The sequence below is a fragment of the Schistocerca serialis genome, chromosome 1 (genome assembly GCF_023864345.2).
Source record: "Schistocerca serialis cubense isolate TAMUIC-IGC-003099 chromosome 1, iqSchSeri2.2, whole genome shotgun sequence".
Classification (NCBI taxonomy): Eukaryota; Metazoa; Arthropoda; class Insecta; order Orthoptera; family Acrididae; genus Schistocerca; species Schistocerca serialis.
Genome location: NC_064638.1, coordinates 971,066,438 through 971,084,599, shown reverse-complemented (window position 1 = coordinate 971,084,599; position 18,162 = coordinate 971,066,438). Strand labels below are relative to the sequence as shown.

The 18,162-nt window shown below is 40.9% G+C and overlaps 1 protein-coding gene across 1 annotated transcript in view; it reads left to right on the top strand.

Annotated features, from left to right (window-relative positions):
• The first annotated feature begins 6,822 nt into the window (after positions 1–6,822).
• Positions 6,823–18,162, top strand: part of LOC126453251 (uncharacterized) — a 123,180-nt gene continuing 111,840 nt past the window's right edge. The window contains exon 1 of the mRNA XM_050091126.1: positions 6,823–7,208. Within this exon, the coding sequence (XP_049947083.1) occupies positions 6,965–7,208 (244 nt within the window). The 5' untranslated portion in view covers positions 6,823–6,964. The remainder of the gene's footprint in view (positions 7,209–18,162) is intronic.

Here is an 18,162-nt window from a genome sequence, read left to right as displayed (position 1 = left end):
AGTTATTCTGTTGATGTCAAAGCAAGTTATTATGACATAATTCGTCAGTGAATTAAAAAATCAAGAAACTGTATTGGATCTCCTTTACATATTAGTAATATGCCTTCCGGACTACAATACAGATTCATCATAAAGCTACAATCTGCAACAACAGCCTACAGAGGTACACGGCGAAAGATTCATTTCAAAAACGGCCTATAAATTGTGTCTAACTCATTTTCCGCTATATCGTTTCTCGAGATTATAGCGCCAAATACAGGTTCTGTGGTATTTTGAAGAATACGAGAGAGATACATGGAAGACTTTGAGTTTTTGGGATTCATCATGGAGAACCCTTAAAATCAAACGTTTTGGTTGCAGTTCCGATTCGGCAGATAGACATTATAAAGTTTCGAACTATTCTCCTCGACAGCAAGAAAGATCCGTTCTGGGAAAAAGCTACGGTGTTCGTATGTTTACATATTAGCAATGTGCCTTCTGCATTAGAATCCAGATCCATGATAGAGCTACACCACCTTAACGTTGGTGGGGAGGTTGCGTGTCTTAGTAATCCACTATGCCAGGGCTTCCCAACCTTTTCAGCAGGTGGACCCCTTCTTCAGTCGAAAATCGATGGCGGACCCCTAGACAGTCAAGAGCACAGTAACTTTCAATTTCAGAGCGAAACTCATGGGAACTGAAAGCTTCTAAATACAAGTTTCATGTTCCTAGTGATCCCCCCTTCCCCCCCCCCCCCCCCCTCCCCGAAATATCAATAGTCTTTGGTTTAGAGATAAATGAAAACAACTTGGAGGTCAAAAATCGACTTATGAAATAGGTAGTGCACTGACAAAGCAAGTTTAACATTTAATGATGCCTGGGTCCGCATACGTACCAGCGAGTGCTGTGATTGGTCTACAAAGCTCGCTTCGCCATGCGTAAAAGTTTTCAGCGCATCTATCACCGTGAGTGACAACCCCCCTATTGTTGCGAAACAATCAGAGAAGCCGCATTCTCCGACACGAAACTGTGTATGCGTTATCATTTAGGAACTGCAATGGCTGCTTGGGAATACGACCTGAAGTAAATGTACACAAGAAAGTGATGAACTCGATTTTCACATTTTTATTCAATAATTTTACTCATTATTTTACACGATTTGGTGAAGGATGGCCGCGGACCCCCTAAAAAGAGCCCTAAGGGGTCCGCAGACCACACGTTGGGAAGCCCTGCACTATGCTATGCTGGCGGGAGCTACGCTCCTGGTAGGGTCACCCATGCCAGACAGGTCAGCTGATGACATTCGAGACAAAGAGTAGTTCCCCCAAGGGGGCTCCCGCCTTGGGAGTATGTGGGTGGCAATCACATGGGTCCTTAGCTAAGTCTGACATTACTTCCACCTACTTGTATCAGGCTTCTTCTGCTTTCTTTCCTATCCGCCTCCCTTGGCCAACTCTTACATTTTGGACCCCAACTGTATTAGGTTTAGAGGCCCAAGGGTGTTTTTTCTTTTCTATCTCCAGCGAAGAGAGCAGGGAAGGCTCTAGAGGCGTAGTGAATCCTGAAAAGAAATCCTGCCCACTCAGGGCAGAACACTGGCAGCCCCACTACTGGGCTAACCCTGCGCAACGCCTGTAACGTGGCCAGGGGACATTTTACCCCCACAAAAAGAAACTCACAAATGTGCCGCGGAATAGGGTGGAGCCCCATAAGTCGAAAATGGCTAGGTACACTGGTTTAAGACTTGGCACATGGATTATTAAAAGTCTGTATAGACCTGGAGCTGTTAAGACAGTAGTCTCTGAACTAGAACAGTAAAGAAATGGACGTTACTGCATTACAAGAAACAAGATGGTTAGGGGAAGGGATATTACGTGAGAAGAAATCAGTAATCTTTTATGGAGGTTCTGAAGAAAATGGTAAGCATGAACATGGAACGGGATTTGTGGTGAGTGAGCGTGTGATAGGGCTAGTGAAGGCATTCAGTGCAGTCAGCAACAGGATATTGTGTCTAACTATTAGACATAGGTATGGCGACCTCACTCTTGTGAATGCATAAGCACCAACAAACGTAAGTGATGAAGAGGAGAAGAGTGAAATCTATGAAGAACTGGAAAGAACAGTGTAGAGCATTAGCAACAGAAATCTTAAGGTTATTCTGGGAGACTTCAATACCAAAGTGGGACAAGAAGAGATGTATAGACCAACAATTGGAAAAGAGTAATGCGAAAACAAATGAAAATGGCCTGCTGTAAATCAGTTTTGCGTTAAGTCAGTGAGCTCAACATCTTTGCCCCACAAAAAGACCCACAAAGGCACCTGGATTTCCATAGATGGTAGCACCGTCCGTGAGATAGATCATCCACTGATAGATGAGAGGCACAAGAAGTGTGTGATGGCTGTGAGATCGCACAGAGGAGCAGCTGCAGACACAGACCACTTCCTAGTCGTAGCCAAATTACGGTTACAGCTGTGCTACAAAATGAAAAAGAAAACATGGCCAAAAGACAGTTTGATATTGAGAAGCTTAAGGATCCAGAGATATGACTTCAGTATAACATTAAAGTGCGTAAAAGTTTGGCATCAAACCACGCTGATGAAATAAGTGGTAGCAAGCGATGGGAAGAAATAAGAACCTCTGTAACTGAAGCAGCTTAAGAAATTCTAGGATAGAAAAAGGTAACAATTAAGAAGAAATGGTTCAGTGAAACTTGTGAACAAGCTGTGAAGGCCAGGAAGAGAGCAATGGCGGTGCACATGCTGGACAGACAACGTGCGGAACAACAGGAAGCACTCAAGACCGTAACAAAAGAAACAAAGGGGATCATGAAAACAGAAAAAACAAAGGTCATGAACAATATGACTGATGAAATCAAACAGGAAAATACAATATCTGACAGTAGGTAAACGTTGCAGATGTTGAAACACGTGAGGAATGGTCACAGAAACGTAGCTTTAGTTATTAATGATGAGGATGGAAATGTGCTAACAGACAAGAAAAAATTCTGAATATTTTGAAGAATATTTAATGCTGAAGATCCATAGAGTGTCTTTGCACATGAGAGTAAAAGATCCATAGAGTGTCTTTCCACATGAGAGTAATATAGAGGATGAAGAGGAAGCCACAAAAATTCAAGTGACTCAACAAGATATAGAAAGAGCAATGAGAAGACTAAAGAATAATAAGGCACCAGGAGAAGATAGGACGACGGCAGAGATGTTGAAGGCAGGAGGAGAAACACTTCAGAAAGAGCTATACAATCTCATAAAAGAAAGATGGGAAAAAGAGGAAATCCCAGAAGAGTGAAAATCAGCCGTCATTATCCCACTGCATAAAAAGAACAGGAATACGAATTGCAACAACTACAGAGACATTTCTCTGCTAAGTGTACCTTATAAAGTTCTGCCTTTAATAATACTTGAAAAACATAGACCATTTGCAAAAAATATCGTAGGAGAGTACGAAGTAATGCTTCCAGGAAGGACAATCGACCATCGATCAAATTTTCACCATGAGGCAAATCTGGGAAAAGTGCTAAGAATTCAACCATAGGTTTCTGGTGGCGTTCGTGGACTTATGAAAGGCCTATGACAGTATCCACAGATTAAGTATGTACAACATCCCGAGAGAGCTTGGTATACCAATGAAGTTAATAAATATGGTCAAGGTGCGCACAGCGGAGACAAAAGTCAGTGTCAAATACTAAGGGTAGATGTCCAAGGAATTCAATATCAGAACGGGTGTGAGACAAGGTGATGTTATTTCACGACTGATATTTAATCTGGTGCTAGAGAAAGTAATCCGATAAATGAAAAGACAAAACGAAGGGATGACGCTAAATGGTAGGACAGAATTATTGGATTACGAAGACGACATAGCAGAGGAAGAGCTGGCAGAATCTCTAGATGACCTTGCGCAAAATGCATGTAAGATCGGGTTATGGGTCAATGCGGAAAAGACTGAGGTAATGGAGGTAACAAGAGGAGCCCCAAATGACATCCCATTACAGATAGGAATATGGAAATTTGCTAAAGTGGAAAATTTTAAATACCTTTGTACATGGTTCAACAGGCGAAATAATTAAAACAGGAAACAAACCAACGTATTGTGAATAGGTCTAAAACTTATTTCAGTCTAAAACAGATAATGCCATCCAAGAATCTGACCGTGATAGTGCCAGTATTGTTGTATGGTGCTGAAACGCTAACCGCAACAAAGAAGGATTAAGAAAACTTGTTGGTCTAAAGAAAAATTGTGAGAAGGATCTTTGGGTCTGTCCAGCATGGGAGCTCGTAGAGACGTAGAAAAAAACGAGAATTATATGAGCTGATGAGGCAACCGAACATCGTTAAAAAACTGAAAGCGCGGTGAATAAGCTTGGCAGGCCACATTGCTAGTCCAGCCACCTCTCTGGCTAAAGCCGTAATATGAGAAAACCTGATGGTACCCGTCCTAAACGGAAGACCCAGGAAGCCATGGGAAGATGAGCTACAGAAAGAGTCCGTGACAACTGGATCCAAAGTGCACAAGATTGCCATCTGTGGAGGAGCATTGTGAGGTCGGCGCATGATCTACAGGGTCCTCGATCGCCGATTTCATTATGATGTTCGTATGTTGTACCCAGCATTCAAATGTCCATCACGAAAAGGCTTTGCTACAGGCAGAGGCTTCAATTTTTTATTTTATTTTATTTTTTTTCACAATCTGCACACACCTACTCCACCGGCAAACAATTCAACATGAGAATGAAACAAACTAGGACCTGTAATTGGCGTTGACTAGTAACAAGTATGCCCAGAGCAATTTGTCATGAATTAGTTGAACACTTCCGTAATTCACCGTGAAACTAACGTGTGTCGTCCTGCTCCCCGTTTCTAGCTTATTGCCTGGGTACTTTGTTGCGAAGTAATGTATGAGCGCGCGCACATGTATATGTGTGTTGGTGGGTAGGTAGGTGGATGGGTGAGAGGGAGAAGCTGCTTGCTACTTGCATTCTTTTCTAATAAATGGAAACACAGCCTGAACACAATTTCACTACCGGTTTCGATCTGCCATGTAGATCATCTTCAGGTCTGGTGCAGTTCGCAATAGTAGTAAAAATAACACAAAATTTGTTTTTTTGTCTGTTACAGCAACTGACGAAAAGGCATTTTTTTCTGTCTCTTATCTGAGGAACGTACATGGCAAGACACAAGAATCAGCTTCACAAGTGTGACGAAAGCTTCAAGCTCGAGCTTCGTGTACAAGTGCAAGGAAGCTAATTGTGTCATTCGATAGATTCCTCGTTCACTTCCAGGTTTAGTAAGATAATACTCATAAAATAGGCAACTCACTATTCTATAAAACTCAGGGGGAAGATACGAGGCGTGGTTTTTTTTTTTAAGTAAGTACCGTTTTGAACTTAAAAAAGACGTGCTAAGATATCCCAATAATGTTATTTTTACATGAAAGCCTGTGCCTTAATCGAGTCATTGACGCTATTACAGTCTGATTCTTCCCTGTTTACGAGTGTTTAAGATGCCTCCGGTAATCGTGAGTCCCGCCGACTGTGAAGTACGGGCTGTTATACGATTTCTTAGTGCTAAAGGCCTAAAAGCGATCGATATTCATCGTGAGATCTGTGCAGTTTACGGAGAAAACATTATGAGTGATGGCATGGCAAGAAAGTGGGTGAGAGCATTAAAAGATGGCCGCACAAATGTGCATGATGAACAACGGAGTGGGCGTCCTTCGGTCGTTAATGAAAGTTTGGTGCAGGAAGTGGACAATAATGTGAGAGAAAACAGACGCTTTACGATTTCCTCCTTGCAAGATGACTTTCCTAATGTTTCTCGTAGTGTTTTGTATGGCTTTGTGACCGAGCACTTGAATTACCGAAAATTGTGCGCACGTTGGGTACCGAAAATGTTGACGGATGTACACAAAACCAAAGGTTTAGACAGTTATTGACTTTCCTTGACCGGTACCACAAGGAGGTGATGATTTCTTAAGCCAAATTGTTACGGGCGATGAAACATTGGTGGCCTACGTCGCACCAGAATCAAAGCAACAGTCCATGGAAGTTGAGCAAGGGCATCGTTTTGCTGCAAGACAATGCCCGTCCGCATGCGGCGAATCAGACCAAAGATCTCATCAAATCTTTTCGATGGGAAACTCCAGATCATCCTCCGTACAGCCCCGATCTTGCACCCAGTGACTACCATCTGTTCCTGCACTTTAAGAAACACCTGGGCGGTCATCGTCTTCAAGACGACGACGAAGTCAAAACAGTGGTGATGCAGTTGTTAAAAAGTCAGGCGGCAGACTGCTATGAGGAGGGTATTCAAAAACTGGTACAACGTTATGACAAGTGCCTCAATATTGGCGGTAATTATGTAGAAAAGTAGATTAAGGTACAGGCTTTCATGTAAAAATAAAATTATTGAGATATCTTAGCACATCTTTTTTTTAATTTCAAAAAGGTACTTACTTAAAAAACACGCCTCGTATAAATCTTAATAAAATTTTGCTATTCTTTTGCGGTTTCTGTTAACTTTCGACGATTTTACAGCAGGTAACGTTGCTCGTAACTCAAATGCTCTAATGGCACGATAATGATCTACGATAACAAGTGGAGTGGCACTTTTATCTTCAAGCACACTCGCTACAGTAGTCCCGCCAGCGGTCATTGACCGCGCGAGGGCGCAGGCGGCCTCCTCGCACGGGCCGATATCAGCAGTATCGGGACGATCATCTGTGACGAGGACGGCGGATGAGATAACCGTGGCGGCGTCCTCGCACTTCCCCTTCCCTGTCACAGCGGCAGCGCCGTCCCTCGCATCGCTCCTAGCGGCTAACGTCCGAGTCGCAGGCTGCACTGCTGGCGGTGAACTCGTGTTTATAAAAGGCTGACACCGGTGACAGGGGGCAGGTAGGTGCCGACGCTGCAGTCGGCGTGCAAGCGAGCGAGCGTACGTGGGTAGCACAGCGTTCCCAGTCCGTAGCATGGCCGATGCGGAACAGCAGCTGCCGCAGCAACAAGTGCCCGGGGAAGGGCAAGAGGAGGAGGTGGACCAGCCGCTTCCTGCTATCGACGAACCCTTCCTCCAGGGTGTGCTGCGGAGCCACCTCCGGGACGACGGACTCGTCGTGGACAAAGTCGATGTCGGTCCGGGCAGTGGACCCGGGGACAACTACATGAGCACTGTGTACAGTGCCGTAGTACGTGGCAAGACGGGACGACTAGAGGGTGAGTGGCCGAACGCAGCGACGCGCCTGTCGATCGCATGGGCTGTGTGTGTGTGTGTGTGTGTGTTTTTGCATACGCATTGCCTGTAGATTTGCTCTGTGTTAGACTTACGCAAATAAGACACCAAATGGTGGGCGGAAGTCCGAAATGCTCATTGCTGTGCACATTTAGCTAACAAAAACATGTGCATTAATAATATTATGTGGCTGTCTCCAGTCATTTACATACAGCTACAATCAAGGATAAATAAGAGCCAATATAGATCACAGTGTTGCTCGTGCGGAACTGTCAAAGATCCTGACTGTACCTCTTGCCAAACAGTCGTAGCTTACGTGTCCCATTTACAGGCTAAGTTCAAAATGGCTCTGAGCACTAAGGGACTTAACATCTATGGTCATCAGTCCCCTAGAACTTAGAACTACTTAAACCTAACTAACCAAAGGACATCACGCAACACCCAGTCATCACGAGGCAGAGAAAATCCCTGACATCGCCGGGAATCGAACCACAGGCTAAGTGAAAGACAAAATTCAGTAAAAGTACAAAACTGTCAAAGTTGCACCGACGTTTGTTTTCATTTAAATAGCGACCAGTTTCGGACTTAAGTCCATTGTCAACCCAACTACATAAGTCCTACAGTAACACCATGATGTATGTACGATGCGCACATTGCTTCTATGACTGGCTAGGTGCAACGCACCGATAGACTGTGGTGTTTAAACAGTACGTTGCACTTAGCCTTCACAAAAGCAATGTGCCAGCGTGCAAACATTGTCTTATGGTAAGACTAATTTGGATGGCTTTATAATGGACATAAGTCCGGAACTGGTCGCAATTTAAAGAAAAATGAATTTCTGTACTACTTTGACGGTTTTGTAATTTCATTGAATTATTGTGAGTTGCTGCCTGTTGCCATCCAGCATACTAGAAGTGAGTGAAAACAAAATTATTCTCGAGGAACCGTGCAAGGAAGTTGTTTCTGTTTAAACACTAAACCTGACAGCAACAGTCCCCTCTTAGCTGTACGTTTTTGCGCTTCCGCGTTACTCGTGCCTCTCGTGTGTCAGGCGCTATCTGCAAACTAGCTCCACCACATTCTCATGTAACACGTAGTTTGACGTCAGCTAACCTATGCAGGCTGAAGCAGGTCAGAATAGTATCGAAACAGGTCTGACGGTGGCTAACAGCACTTAAAGCCGACCGTAAAAAGTTGTTATAGCCATAAAGAGTGGCAATTTTGTTAGACTGCTGCAGACAGTCCTCCTTTATTTCGCCTTAAAACATCGGTCATGTCAAACACTGCTTTCCATTTATTCACTTTCTCGTAAATACAGTGAACGACCTGACTTCTATAGGCTAGAAAACGGTTTTTTACCTGCACGGGAGTTGTCGTGCATTTGCAATAGCAGCATGACAAGAAATTGTCAACGGTTCACAGATAGAGTGTCAGAAACCGCTCTCTTGCCGACATTGTTTCCGACATTTTCATTTCTCGTTATCAGGTATCAAACAATATCAGTTAAAGTAATAATCAATTGATTACATTCCGTTTTTCTATCGCCTCGAGACTGAATATTTCTCCGTGCATGGGAACGCATGACGTAGTGCAACTGACATTGTTTGTCGTGCCAAGACTGCACTTAGAACGATAGTGCGCTTCCTGCGGAAGCCAAAGTTATAGATTAAATTCCCGCTAGCGTACACACTTATTATCGCAGGCGTCTTCTCTGTAACATCTCATGAGCATATGTGTTAATATGAAATGCTTGAAACTATGAAACTCGCCTGCCTCGTCTGTTTTAATAGCATCTACCAAGTACGGTCTAAAACTGTACATCCGATTTTATCAATGGAGAGGAATACACCCACAGATATTTTGTAATGAATTTATGTGTACTGAGTGCCATAAACTAGAAGTTCAAAAATAGTCATATACAGTAACGTAAATTGATCATTTCTGGTTGCAGATTATTCATACCAAAATATTACACTTGAACTTACAAACTAAACGTTAGATTTTTATGCGACAGCTGTAAAAGAATAAACAAGTGTCTTACCCTAAATCTACTCGGACGAAGATTATTGTTGACAGCACGGGCCTACTGGGAATGCAATGCCATCATAAACGAACATCCTAAGGGTATGTTGTTATATGCACTAAATAAACATACCTGAAACGCGGGATACTGAGCATTATTTGTCACAGAAACTAAAGTATCAGTCTTCTTACTGTGGTAATTCGGAAAGTATAACTTGTCACCGAACGGGGTGCCATTTACGTTATAATGAAGTACGGTAGTATCATTCCTTTTCCTACTGAACATCATGATATTTGCATAATTGTATATTATCTTCAATTTAAGATCTGATAAGTCATAATGTTTGCACAGACTGATGTGTACGGAATCGTCAACAATCTTGTACTTCGCATGTTAAGAGCAGGGCGTGGCAAATGGTAATATGTATGTGGACTATCGTAATTCTTTGGTCGTCGTAGAACGATTTTGTAAAAAAATTTCTGGCTTATTGCTGACTAATAAAGTCTGATTGTCATGTCCTTTTCTTACAAAGTTTCTTTTCATGCAAATTTTACTAACGACATTGTAAACGCTTAGGCGGCTAGAATTTGTAGAGAAAATTAGTGATTAGTTCCAGGGGTGACCGTATCAGAAATTCTGTAACACAACACTGAAACACCGGCGATTTCGGTTTTCGTTCCAGTTTGGGTGGAATTTCAGCAATGTACTTATTACAGCAGCTACCAGAAATGTCTCTTTTTGACAGGAGTGGCTTTACAGCACGGCCACACACAACTTACAGAAACGTTGTCTATGATGTTGTCTATGCAAGTGAACCTTCTTCCGTCTTTTTTCTGAATCTAAAATTAAATCTGTTTAAGTAAATCGGAAACTTGATATGTTATGTTTAACAAGTAGCAGAGTGTTGCAAAACCATGTGGTTAAGACTCAAGGTAATAATAATTACTAGACATACAATGATATAGAATGTTCAACCATATTGTCTTCTGAACAGAGAATAACGTTCCCCTCAGTTTTTAGAGTATAGGTTGCGACTTTTAAACTTCACTCACGGCCGTGTTATGGAAAAAAATTGAAAATATTTTAAGAAACAAAAAATTAAAGCATTGACAGACGTAACATTTGATGGAAACTCTTTTTAATCTGCATCATATTTCATAACTTAGAAGTCTGGAAACTGGGCAGAGGTTACTGGCTCTGCGTAACCTTTAGCATTTCACTGCTTTCATTTTAATAAAATTGTTTAACCAGTTGCATATGATTTCAGAGTATCGCAGTTAGTGCATCGAATGAGCTGTAAATCGTTCCACACCTCTGGGTCTACAGTAGCCGCGAGCATTGTTGTTTGTGCGATGGATCTGATTAGTTATTTCATAGCAGGCAAACCCAAATCAGCTGAACTAGGAGTACTTTCAACGTAAATTCTATTCGCCATAAAGAAACTAATGAAAAGTAATAGTTATTGAGTATGAAAATTTTGTGAATAAGACTTTTCCGCTACCTATTCTTTAATAACGTGTACCTTAGAAACATGTACATATGCGGGAGAAAATGTCGTAAAACTTTCCACTTAAACAAGATTGTGTTAGTGTCCATACCATACATACTGGAATTCAGGAAAGAAAAAGCAGCTCTGAAACTTTAAGCGAGGAAGAGCGACGGTACGGTAGTATTACGAATTAATTCTTCCTATAACTCCTCATTCACTTTGGCAACTAAGATTTTTCATATAAACTTTGTCGTGGCAATACGACAATAACAGCGGAGTCATACAGTGTCTATATACTTGTATTCTAAAAATCGAGTAATTGAAATCGAACGAAGACTAAATCTCGAGCTTTTCATTTGATAGTCTCATACAACGATCCATAAGTGTGTGGTCCTGCTTAGCTTTTTTTAATGGTTTCTTAAACGAAATTTCAGCATCATCCATAGGATCTGACAATGCAGCCAGAAATTATTTAGCCAAAGATCAAAGTAAAAAAAGAATGTATATGTAATGAGTACTGGGCACCATGATTACATACAAAGTTTTTTTTTAGTATGTGTTGGATTACAGTAAAGTTTAAATAGGTTGAGGCACTGGTCTGAGAAATCTTCTTAATTAGTCGTCTTATAAATATATATATTCTTTTCAAGAACTATTTTACGATCCGGTTCTTGTTATATAACATGGAACGCGAAAAGTTTCATTCTCATTTCAATCTTTATTTGCTAGAATTTTCTTTAGAGAAGGAACTACAATTTGTCGTATGCTCTATCTATTTCAGCAAAATTCTTACTTAAGGCTCCTCCCACAGTGCTTAATTTTGGCACAAAAGAAATATACTCTAATAATTATGTACTGTCTAGTAAAACTAATCAGTTATTGAACGTTATCCTAGATTTCTGACTGAAGAAATCACTCAAGCAATAATATGTGACGATTTATTAAAGATATTTCTGTGTAATTATACTATACTTGCTAAGGATCAATCACATGTTTTCTTGTAATCGTTGCATCGAAAAACTAGATATTTACAGTAGATGCTAGTTTCACCTAAATTTCATGCTGAGAATTTTCCAGCAGTTAGACTGAAGATAAGAAGGAAAAACAGCGCACTATATTTGAAACAATAAAGTTTATTCACAGGAACCTGTCATTTCACTGCGTCTGTGAAAGTGTGAGTATGGCATCCACGGCTACTAAAAGACAAACCAAAAGAAATAAAAAAATCATTACCACGAGAACGAATCATTGAAACCTAAATAGAAAGACCCAAAGCTCCCTCACAAACAGAAAAAACTAAAAAACAGGAAAAATAATCGTAATCAAATTCAATAAGAAAAATAATACTTAGTAAGAACAATATACTCTAATCTTAAGAGAACCATCAATAAGTGTTTATGTTTAGAAGAAAAAAATATAAACACCAGCATAAAATAATCACTGTTAATTTCTCTCCACTGAACAGCATTGTGGAGAAAGAGGTACCTTTCCCAGTTTCCCTCAATGCCATTTGCAATCCCAGAAAGATACAAAGTAGTGACATCCTATGCGAAACACGTCTCCTAAAGGCGACTTTACGCATGTTATGAAGGATTCAGGTCCGGCTAACATGTAAGTCATCGCATATGGTCGATGTCCTTCCTCTCTAGTGCTCTAACCGGCCGATGTGGCCGTGCGGTTCTAGGCGCTTCAGTGTGGAACCGCGTGACCGCAACGGTCGCAGGTTCGAATCTTGCCTCGGGTATGGATGTGTGTGATGTCCTTAGGTTAGTTAGGTTTAAGTAGTTCTAAGTTCTAGGGGACTGATGACCACAGATGTTAAGTCCAATAGTGCTCAGAGCCATTTGAACCATCTAGTGCTCTAGCCACGCAAGCCGCGTGCTATCGTTCATGTAAATTGGCAAATTTCATTGAAGCCTAGGGAAACCGATCTGTCGGCTAATTGAGGAGGTACAGCAATCGACCTCGCCAAAAATACAAATAATAGAGAGATCACTATTGCACGATCACGTAATTGTCATATTGCAATAGCTCTGTGCGATGAAAAGTGTGCTGCACCCTTAGCTAAGCAAAATCGCCCGTTATAATTAACCACGATTCAGCTGAAATCATTCTGGCTTGTTGACGCTGGTATCGATCATTATTGCCATCAAAATACTATTCTGGCAGGTAATGCGGACAGTTGTGATTCTTTGATGACCGCCAATCCGACCGATAGTCCAGTTAAAGTGAATAACTGTGGACGCCTTGTAGCCATTCATCTACGAGATCATTCACAGTACGCCGGAATATCGCACAAGAACTGCCGCTTCTCACAATCTCCTGCAGCAGACACTACTGATAATTCTACTAAGATAACGTTCCCAAGTGTGCCGTTAAGGAAAGTTCACTTGTCAGTACTCACCACAAGTAATTTCATGTAAATACAAGTTCTGACGCTATGCAGAACGCAAAAATCTCTTCGTCAAGAAAATTAACAGTAAATTCTTCTTATTTGCTGTAGATTCAAATAGTACAAATACAATTTTCAAACTATGTTATGCGTCATGTTTGGAGATACATATAAATATAGAATAAAATGTAGCTCAAGGGAAAGTGTACACATTTTCATATGTCGCCCAAAAAATTATACTCTAGGGAACAGGTATCCTGTGAGTGGAGAGACTGAGTTGCCCATCTCAAAGTAAGCGATAAGTGTGGATCTTTAACGTAGCGCCGGCCACGGTGGCCGAGCGGTTCTAGGCGCTCAGTCCGGAACCGCGCGACTGCTACGGTCGCAGGTTCGAATCCTGCCTCGGGCATGGATGTGTGTGTTGTCCATAGGTTAGGTAGATTTAAGTAGTTCGAAGTTCTAGGGGACTGATGACCTCAGATGAACCATTAACGTAGCACGTAGTTTGTCATGCATGATCTTCCTGAACTGTCTTTCTGTTTTCTGTCATTACAACAGGCAGAAGAAAATTCTACTATATTTCATGCTCTTTCCGTTTTTTCTGCTGTTAACCCTCTGTGCTCATAAAGACCGTTATCGAAAATGTATTCAAAACGACTGAGAGAAGTGCACTAAAAAAGAATACCGGACCTCAATATTTACGTGCACAGAGGGTTAAATCCGCTGAAGTTTTCTCTAAAATTATGCCGGTTAGTCAGTACACGACTTTGTACACTTCGAAGAATTTCCCATTTATTGGACCGAAAGCAATTCCATATGCTAACCAACGTGTGTTGATTAAGACAGATTTGCAGCAGCCAGGAGGTACTTAACGTACCAGATTTGTTTTAGAAAATTTCATGTTCTCTCAGAAGGTTCAAACTGTTTGCAAGTGAGTAGCACATGTTTAAGGGGCTGCTAGAAAATGACACATTTAACAGCTGCCATGAATTTGCCTGAAGCTGATCTTTTGTGTTAGCCCACGTGCTGTTCCTTGTTTCCCGACTCAACAAGCGACTTGCGTAATAATTATGGCTGTTCCTTCCTGGTTTCACAACTTTGGAGCACCAAATCATAAAGATACATATGTTAGTCCCACATATCTCTTCCAGGGTGACGTGGGTGAGCACCTGAGAATTATTACTGCACCTATGAAAGAGAGTAACGTGATGCTGGCGCGATCACCAATATACGTTGAGGAGTCCTATTCTCACAGCCACCAACAAATTGACTGTGTAGTTTCTTTGAAACACCTGTTTTCCTTTATTCTTTGTAATTGATTTCGCAACCATTTAGTTACAAGCCAGAGGTTCATGTTCGTGCTACTGACAGAATTGTCTTCGGCCTCAGGTCCGCTTCACTGTAGAAGCAAATGAAAATATTTCTTTTCAAAGATGCGTTATCGATAGAAAATCATAGTAAAGTTTGAAATACTGGCTGTCAGAATAACAAACTCCGCGACAAAAAAATTCAAAAACATAATTTCGAACCGATTGTCTGAAAATTTCTAACTGATCCCGGTTTCGCAGTTAATGTGTATCATAAAAATTTCCTATATTAAATCATAACACACACACTACAACAGCAGTAGGATGAAAATGGTATATGAAATATTATTATTATTATTATTGTAGTAAACATGGCAAATGACTACTACACTGGATTTACCATTTTGCCACTAGTCGAGCACTGTGTGATGCTTCGCTGGATAATTCGTACAGAACCCAGTAATCGGCTTTTTGTAGTTGTCAGATGTGTATTTTATCAGTGTCAACGCATTTCAAGTATCCATTAACATTTTTAGCAGTGCTTCCAGTGTGCCGAGAACCAATGGGAGCACTTTCATTGGTTTACACCAGCATCTCTGTTGTTCGATTTTTCAAGTCCCGTACCTGAAATTTTTGAAGCTATTTCTCGTCGACTCTGCTGCTACCTGGGATGGCAATGTCAGTGATCTACATTTCCTTATTGCATACAGTTATGATGTCAGCTGTATTGTGTTCCAGAATTCGCTCTATCTAAATTCGGATGTACCTTCTCCGTGTTACCTAAATAATCCTTTACTGTTCGAAGAAAACTGATAACAGATGCAAAGTGTCATTTCCCGTATGACACGTACTTTCACCTCAAAACTGGTTTTCTAAATCCGGTAAAATGTTGACGTTGTGTGTCCTCATTGAATATTCTAGTCGTTCACTTAACTATAACGTCCAGGCGTTCGAAGACAACTGCATAGCTTAAGAATAGAACTGCGTATGGTGTTATATTGCGATTTTGAGTAGAGTTTACCATTTTATCGAGTAGCTCACTTGGTGGCGGGCATTTTCCTCTCTGGTATACAGTTGAACTTGTCACGTTTAACTTACAGTGTAATCTTGAAAAATAAAATGTTTTTCAAACACGGATGGAGTTAACACTGAAAACGTTGCTACGTTTAGTCCACTGCATCAAATAATACGCCATTCAGCGGGATTCCAAAAGACTTTCACTAAAATTTGTGATTGTATCTATGGTATGTTGCTTAGAGAATACCTATTTGCGACTTATTGTTTCATCACTAGAAGAACTGCCTCTAGTACGCTCTATAGCGTAACTATAGGAGGACGAGGGAATTACAGGGAATGGCATAAAATTCCAGTATAAAGCATCCACTTTAGTTTGCCACAGATATCATGTGCGCTCTATAAAATGAATCGTTTATCTCATCAAATGCTACTCTCGCAAAATACATAAATGGCAAAGATTTCAAAAGTTTCGCGAAGCTATTCCGTGAGCTGTACAACGTAAGACAGAAAAATGTGGGCTAGAAAGACTTGTTTACGTTTCATCTGCTAAAGAAACACTGATAAAAATAATTATTTTCAGAAATCCACCGTAATCCCATTGTAACGATTCTGAGGATTCGTGACTGTCGAAACCTTTTAGTATTTCCATATTTGGTACGCGAAAAAGAGAAACGCAACGTTTAACATCCGCGAGTTCGAAGTACTTGGTGTCAGTCAGATGCGTAGACTAAGCGGAGGTAGTTCGCGAACGACCCAACAAATTAATTCGTCTTTCAGTCTCCTGCCGTGGCATCGATCCACATGAAGCATAATTTGTCATTAATTCACGTGAATAGTCCTAAAACCCTTCCTGTTATTAACAAAAAACATAGTATTGATAAGTGATACGCCGCGCACACACACACACCGGGCTTTTTCCAGAGTAAAGTATGTCTCTAAGCACTTATTGTTGATAGTTGATATTCTTAATTGCTGAAGTAGCATTAGAAACACAGACAGAATAGACAGAAAGGACAACAAGTTCAAGATCCTGCTTTTAGAATCCAGTAGGCATTCTAATTGCTCATCAAAAATGATTGATTCATCTACTGAAGGAAACATCGGCTTATCGGAGACAGATATGTGCCGTAAATCTCTGATTTTTCCAAAAATTTATCAATGGTACTCGTTACCAAGGTCTATCTCGTTACACTGCTGCAATGAAGGACAAGCTACATCACAATATTTAATCTGTGGATGCATTTTGATGTAATCCGTAGCAGATATTTATTCCTATTTTTATAGTATTTAACAAGACTATACATTTTTCACTATGTATTATGGTTTTTTTCTCACTTTGGTACTCTACCCAGTGCTCAGACCGAAAATAGAAATGTCGAAAATGAAATGAAACGTGGTCTCATTGTTAAATTCATATTTCTATAGAAGTACAGTAAAATACGTGAGATTTCTACCGTGATTAATTAAATAAGAGATGGTTTTCGGTCTCAAAAAAAAAAAAAAAAAAAAAAAAAAAAACAAAAAAAGTTGTACAGACTAAAAATGGCTCTTTAATGCGGAAAGCAGTTTTTGAACAAATGGTTCAAATGGCTCTCAGCACTATGGGATTTAACATCTGAGGTCATCAGTCCCCTAGAACTTATAACTACTTAAACCTAACTAACCTAAGGACATCACACACATCCATGCCCGAGGCAGGATTCGAACCTGCGACCGTAGCAGTCACGCGGTTCCGGACTGAAGCGCCTAGAACCGCTCGGTCACAGCGGCCGGTAGGCTTTAAATAAATAACTGCTTTTCACAACTTGCAGTCGATTTTAGGCGATCATGTTTCTGCACAGATGGAAATCAGCTAACGTGGCTTAACTGGCATGTTTTATTTGTAAACTAACTCTTATATACCGGTAAAATTAACTACTAAAGACGTTGCATATCAACTACTTCGCAACAAAATTGTTCCCTGCACTAAGCGTACACAGCAGCGGATAAACGTTGTTGCGAGGTAAGAGCGGCAGCACCGCTTTGGCTGCGTTAACGCTGCCTCCGACGTGCTTTGGACGTAGCGTAAGCCGATACATCACTTTAATATGTTAATGCGGCCAAGCCTTGAAGAAAATGCGGCAGGAGGTCTCACGCTGTCTCTGCCACGTGTATCCGTTTCGCAATGTTATGGTACGTGCCGACACGTCCGCACTACGTGGACTGAAAAGCGTTATTATTCTCTCTCTCTCTCTCTCTCTCAATACAGTAAAATGCCAACAATATTTTTGTAAAAGTAGTGGATTCCACATTATTGTTCTCTCTACAGAGAGAGGCGCCTTGTTTCCTTTATCAAACACATTAACCCAAACAATATTTTGTGCAAGATGTGACCTTATATCGTATACTTGAGGCTTCTTCCTCCACTGACAGTCTACATCGTGTTGCGCCACCACTACAACTACATTAGTAGTGGTAATTGTGGTCATTAACATAATCCATTCGAGTAGAGCCCCAGAGAAGATCTTTACACTGATATGACAACAAGTATCAGTGATATTTAGTGATGCGTCATGAAAGTTTTTCATTCCCAAGATGAATTCTCAAGTGGACAACATTTCACTTAGCTGCTTCCATAGGCGTACCTCTATGGAACTCATCGTTTTTACTCAGTTGGCGTCATTTAACTTTCTAACTTTAGATGTATGTAATGACGTGTCTAACGACATGG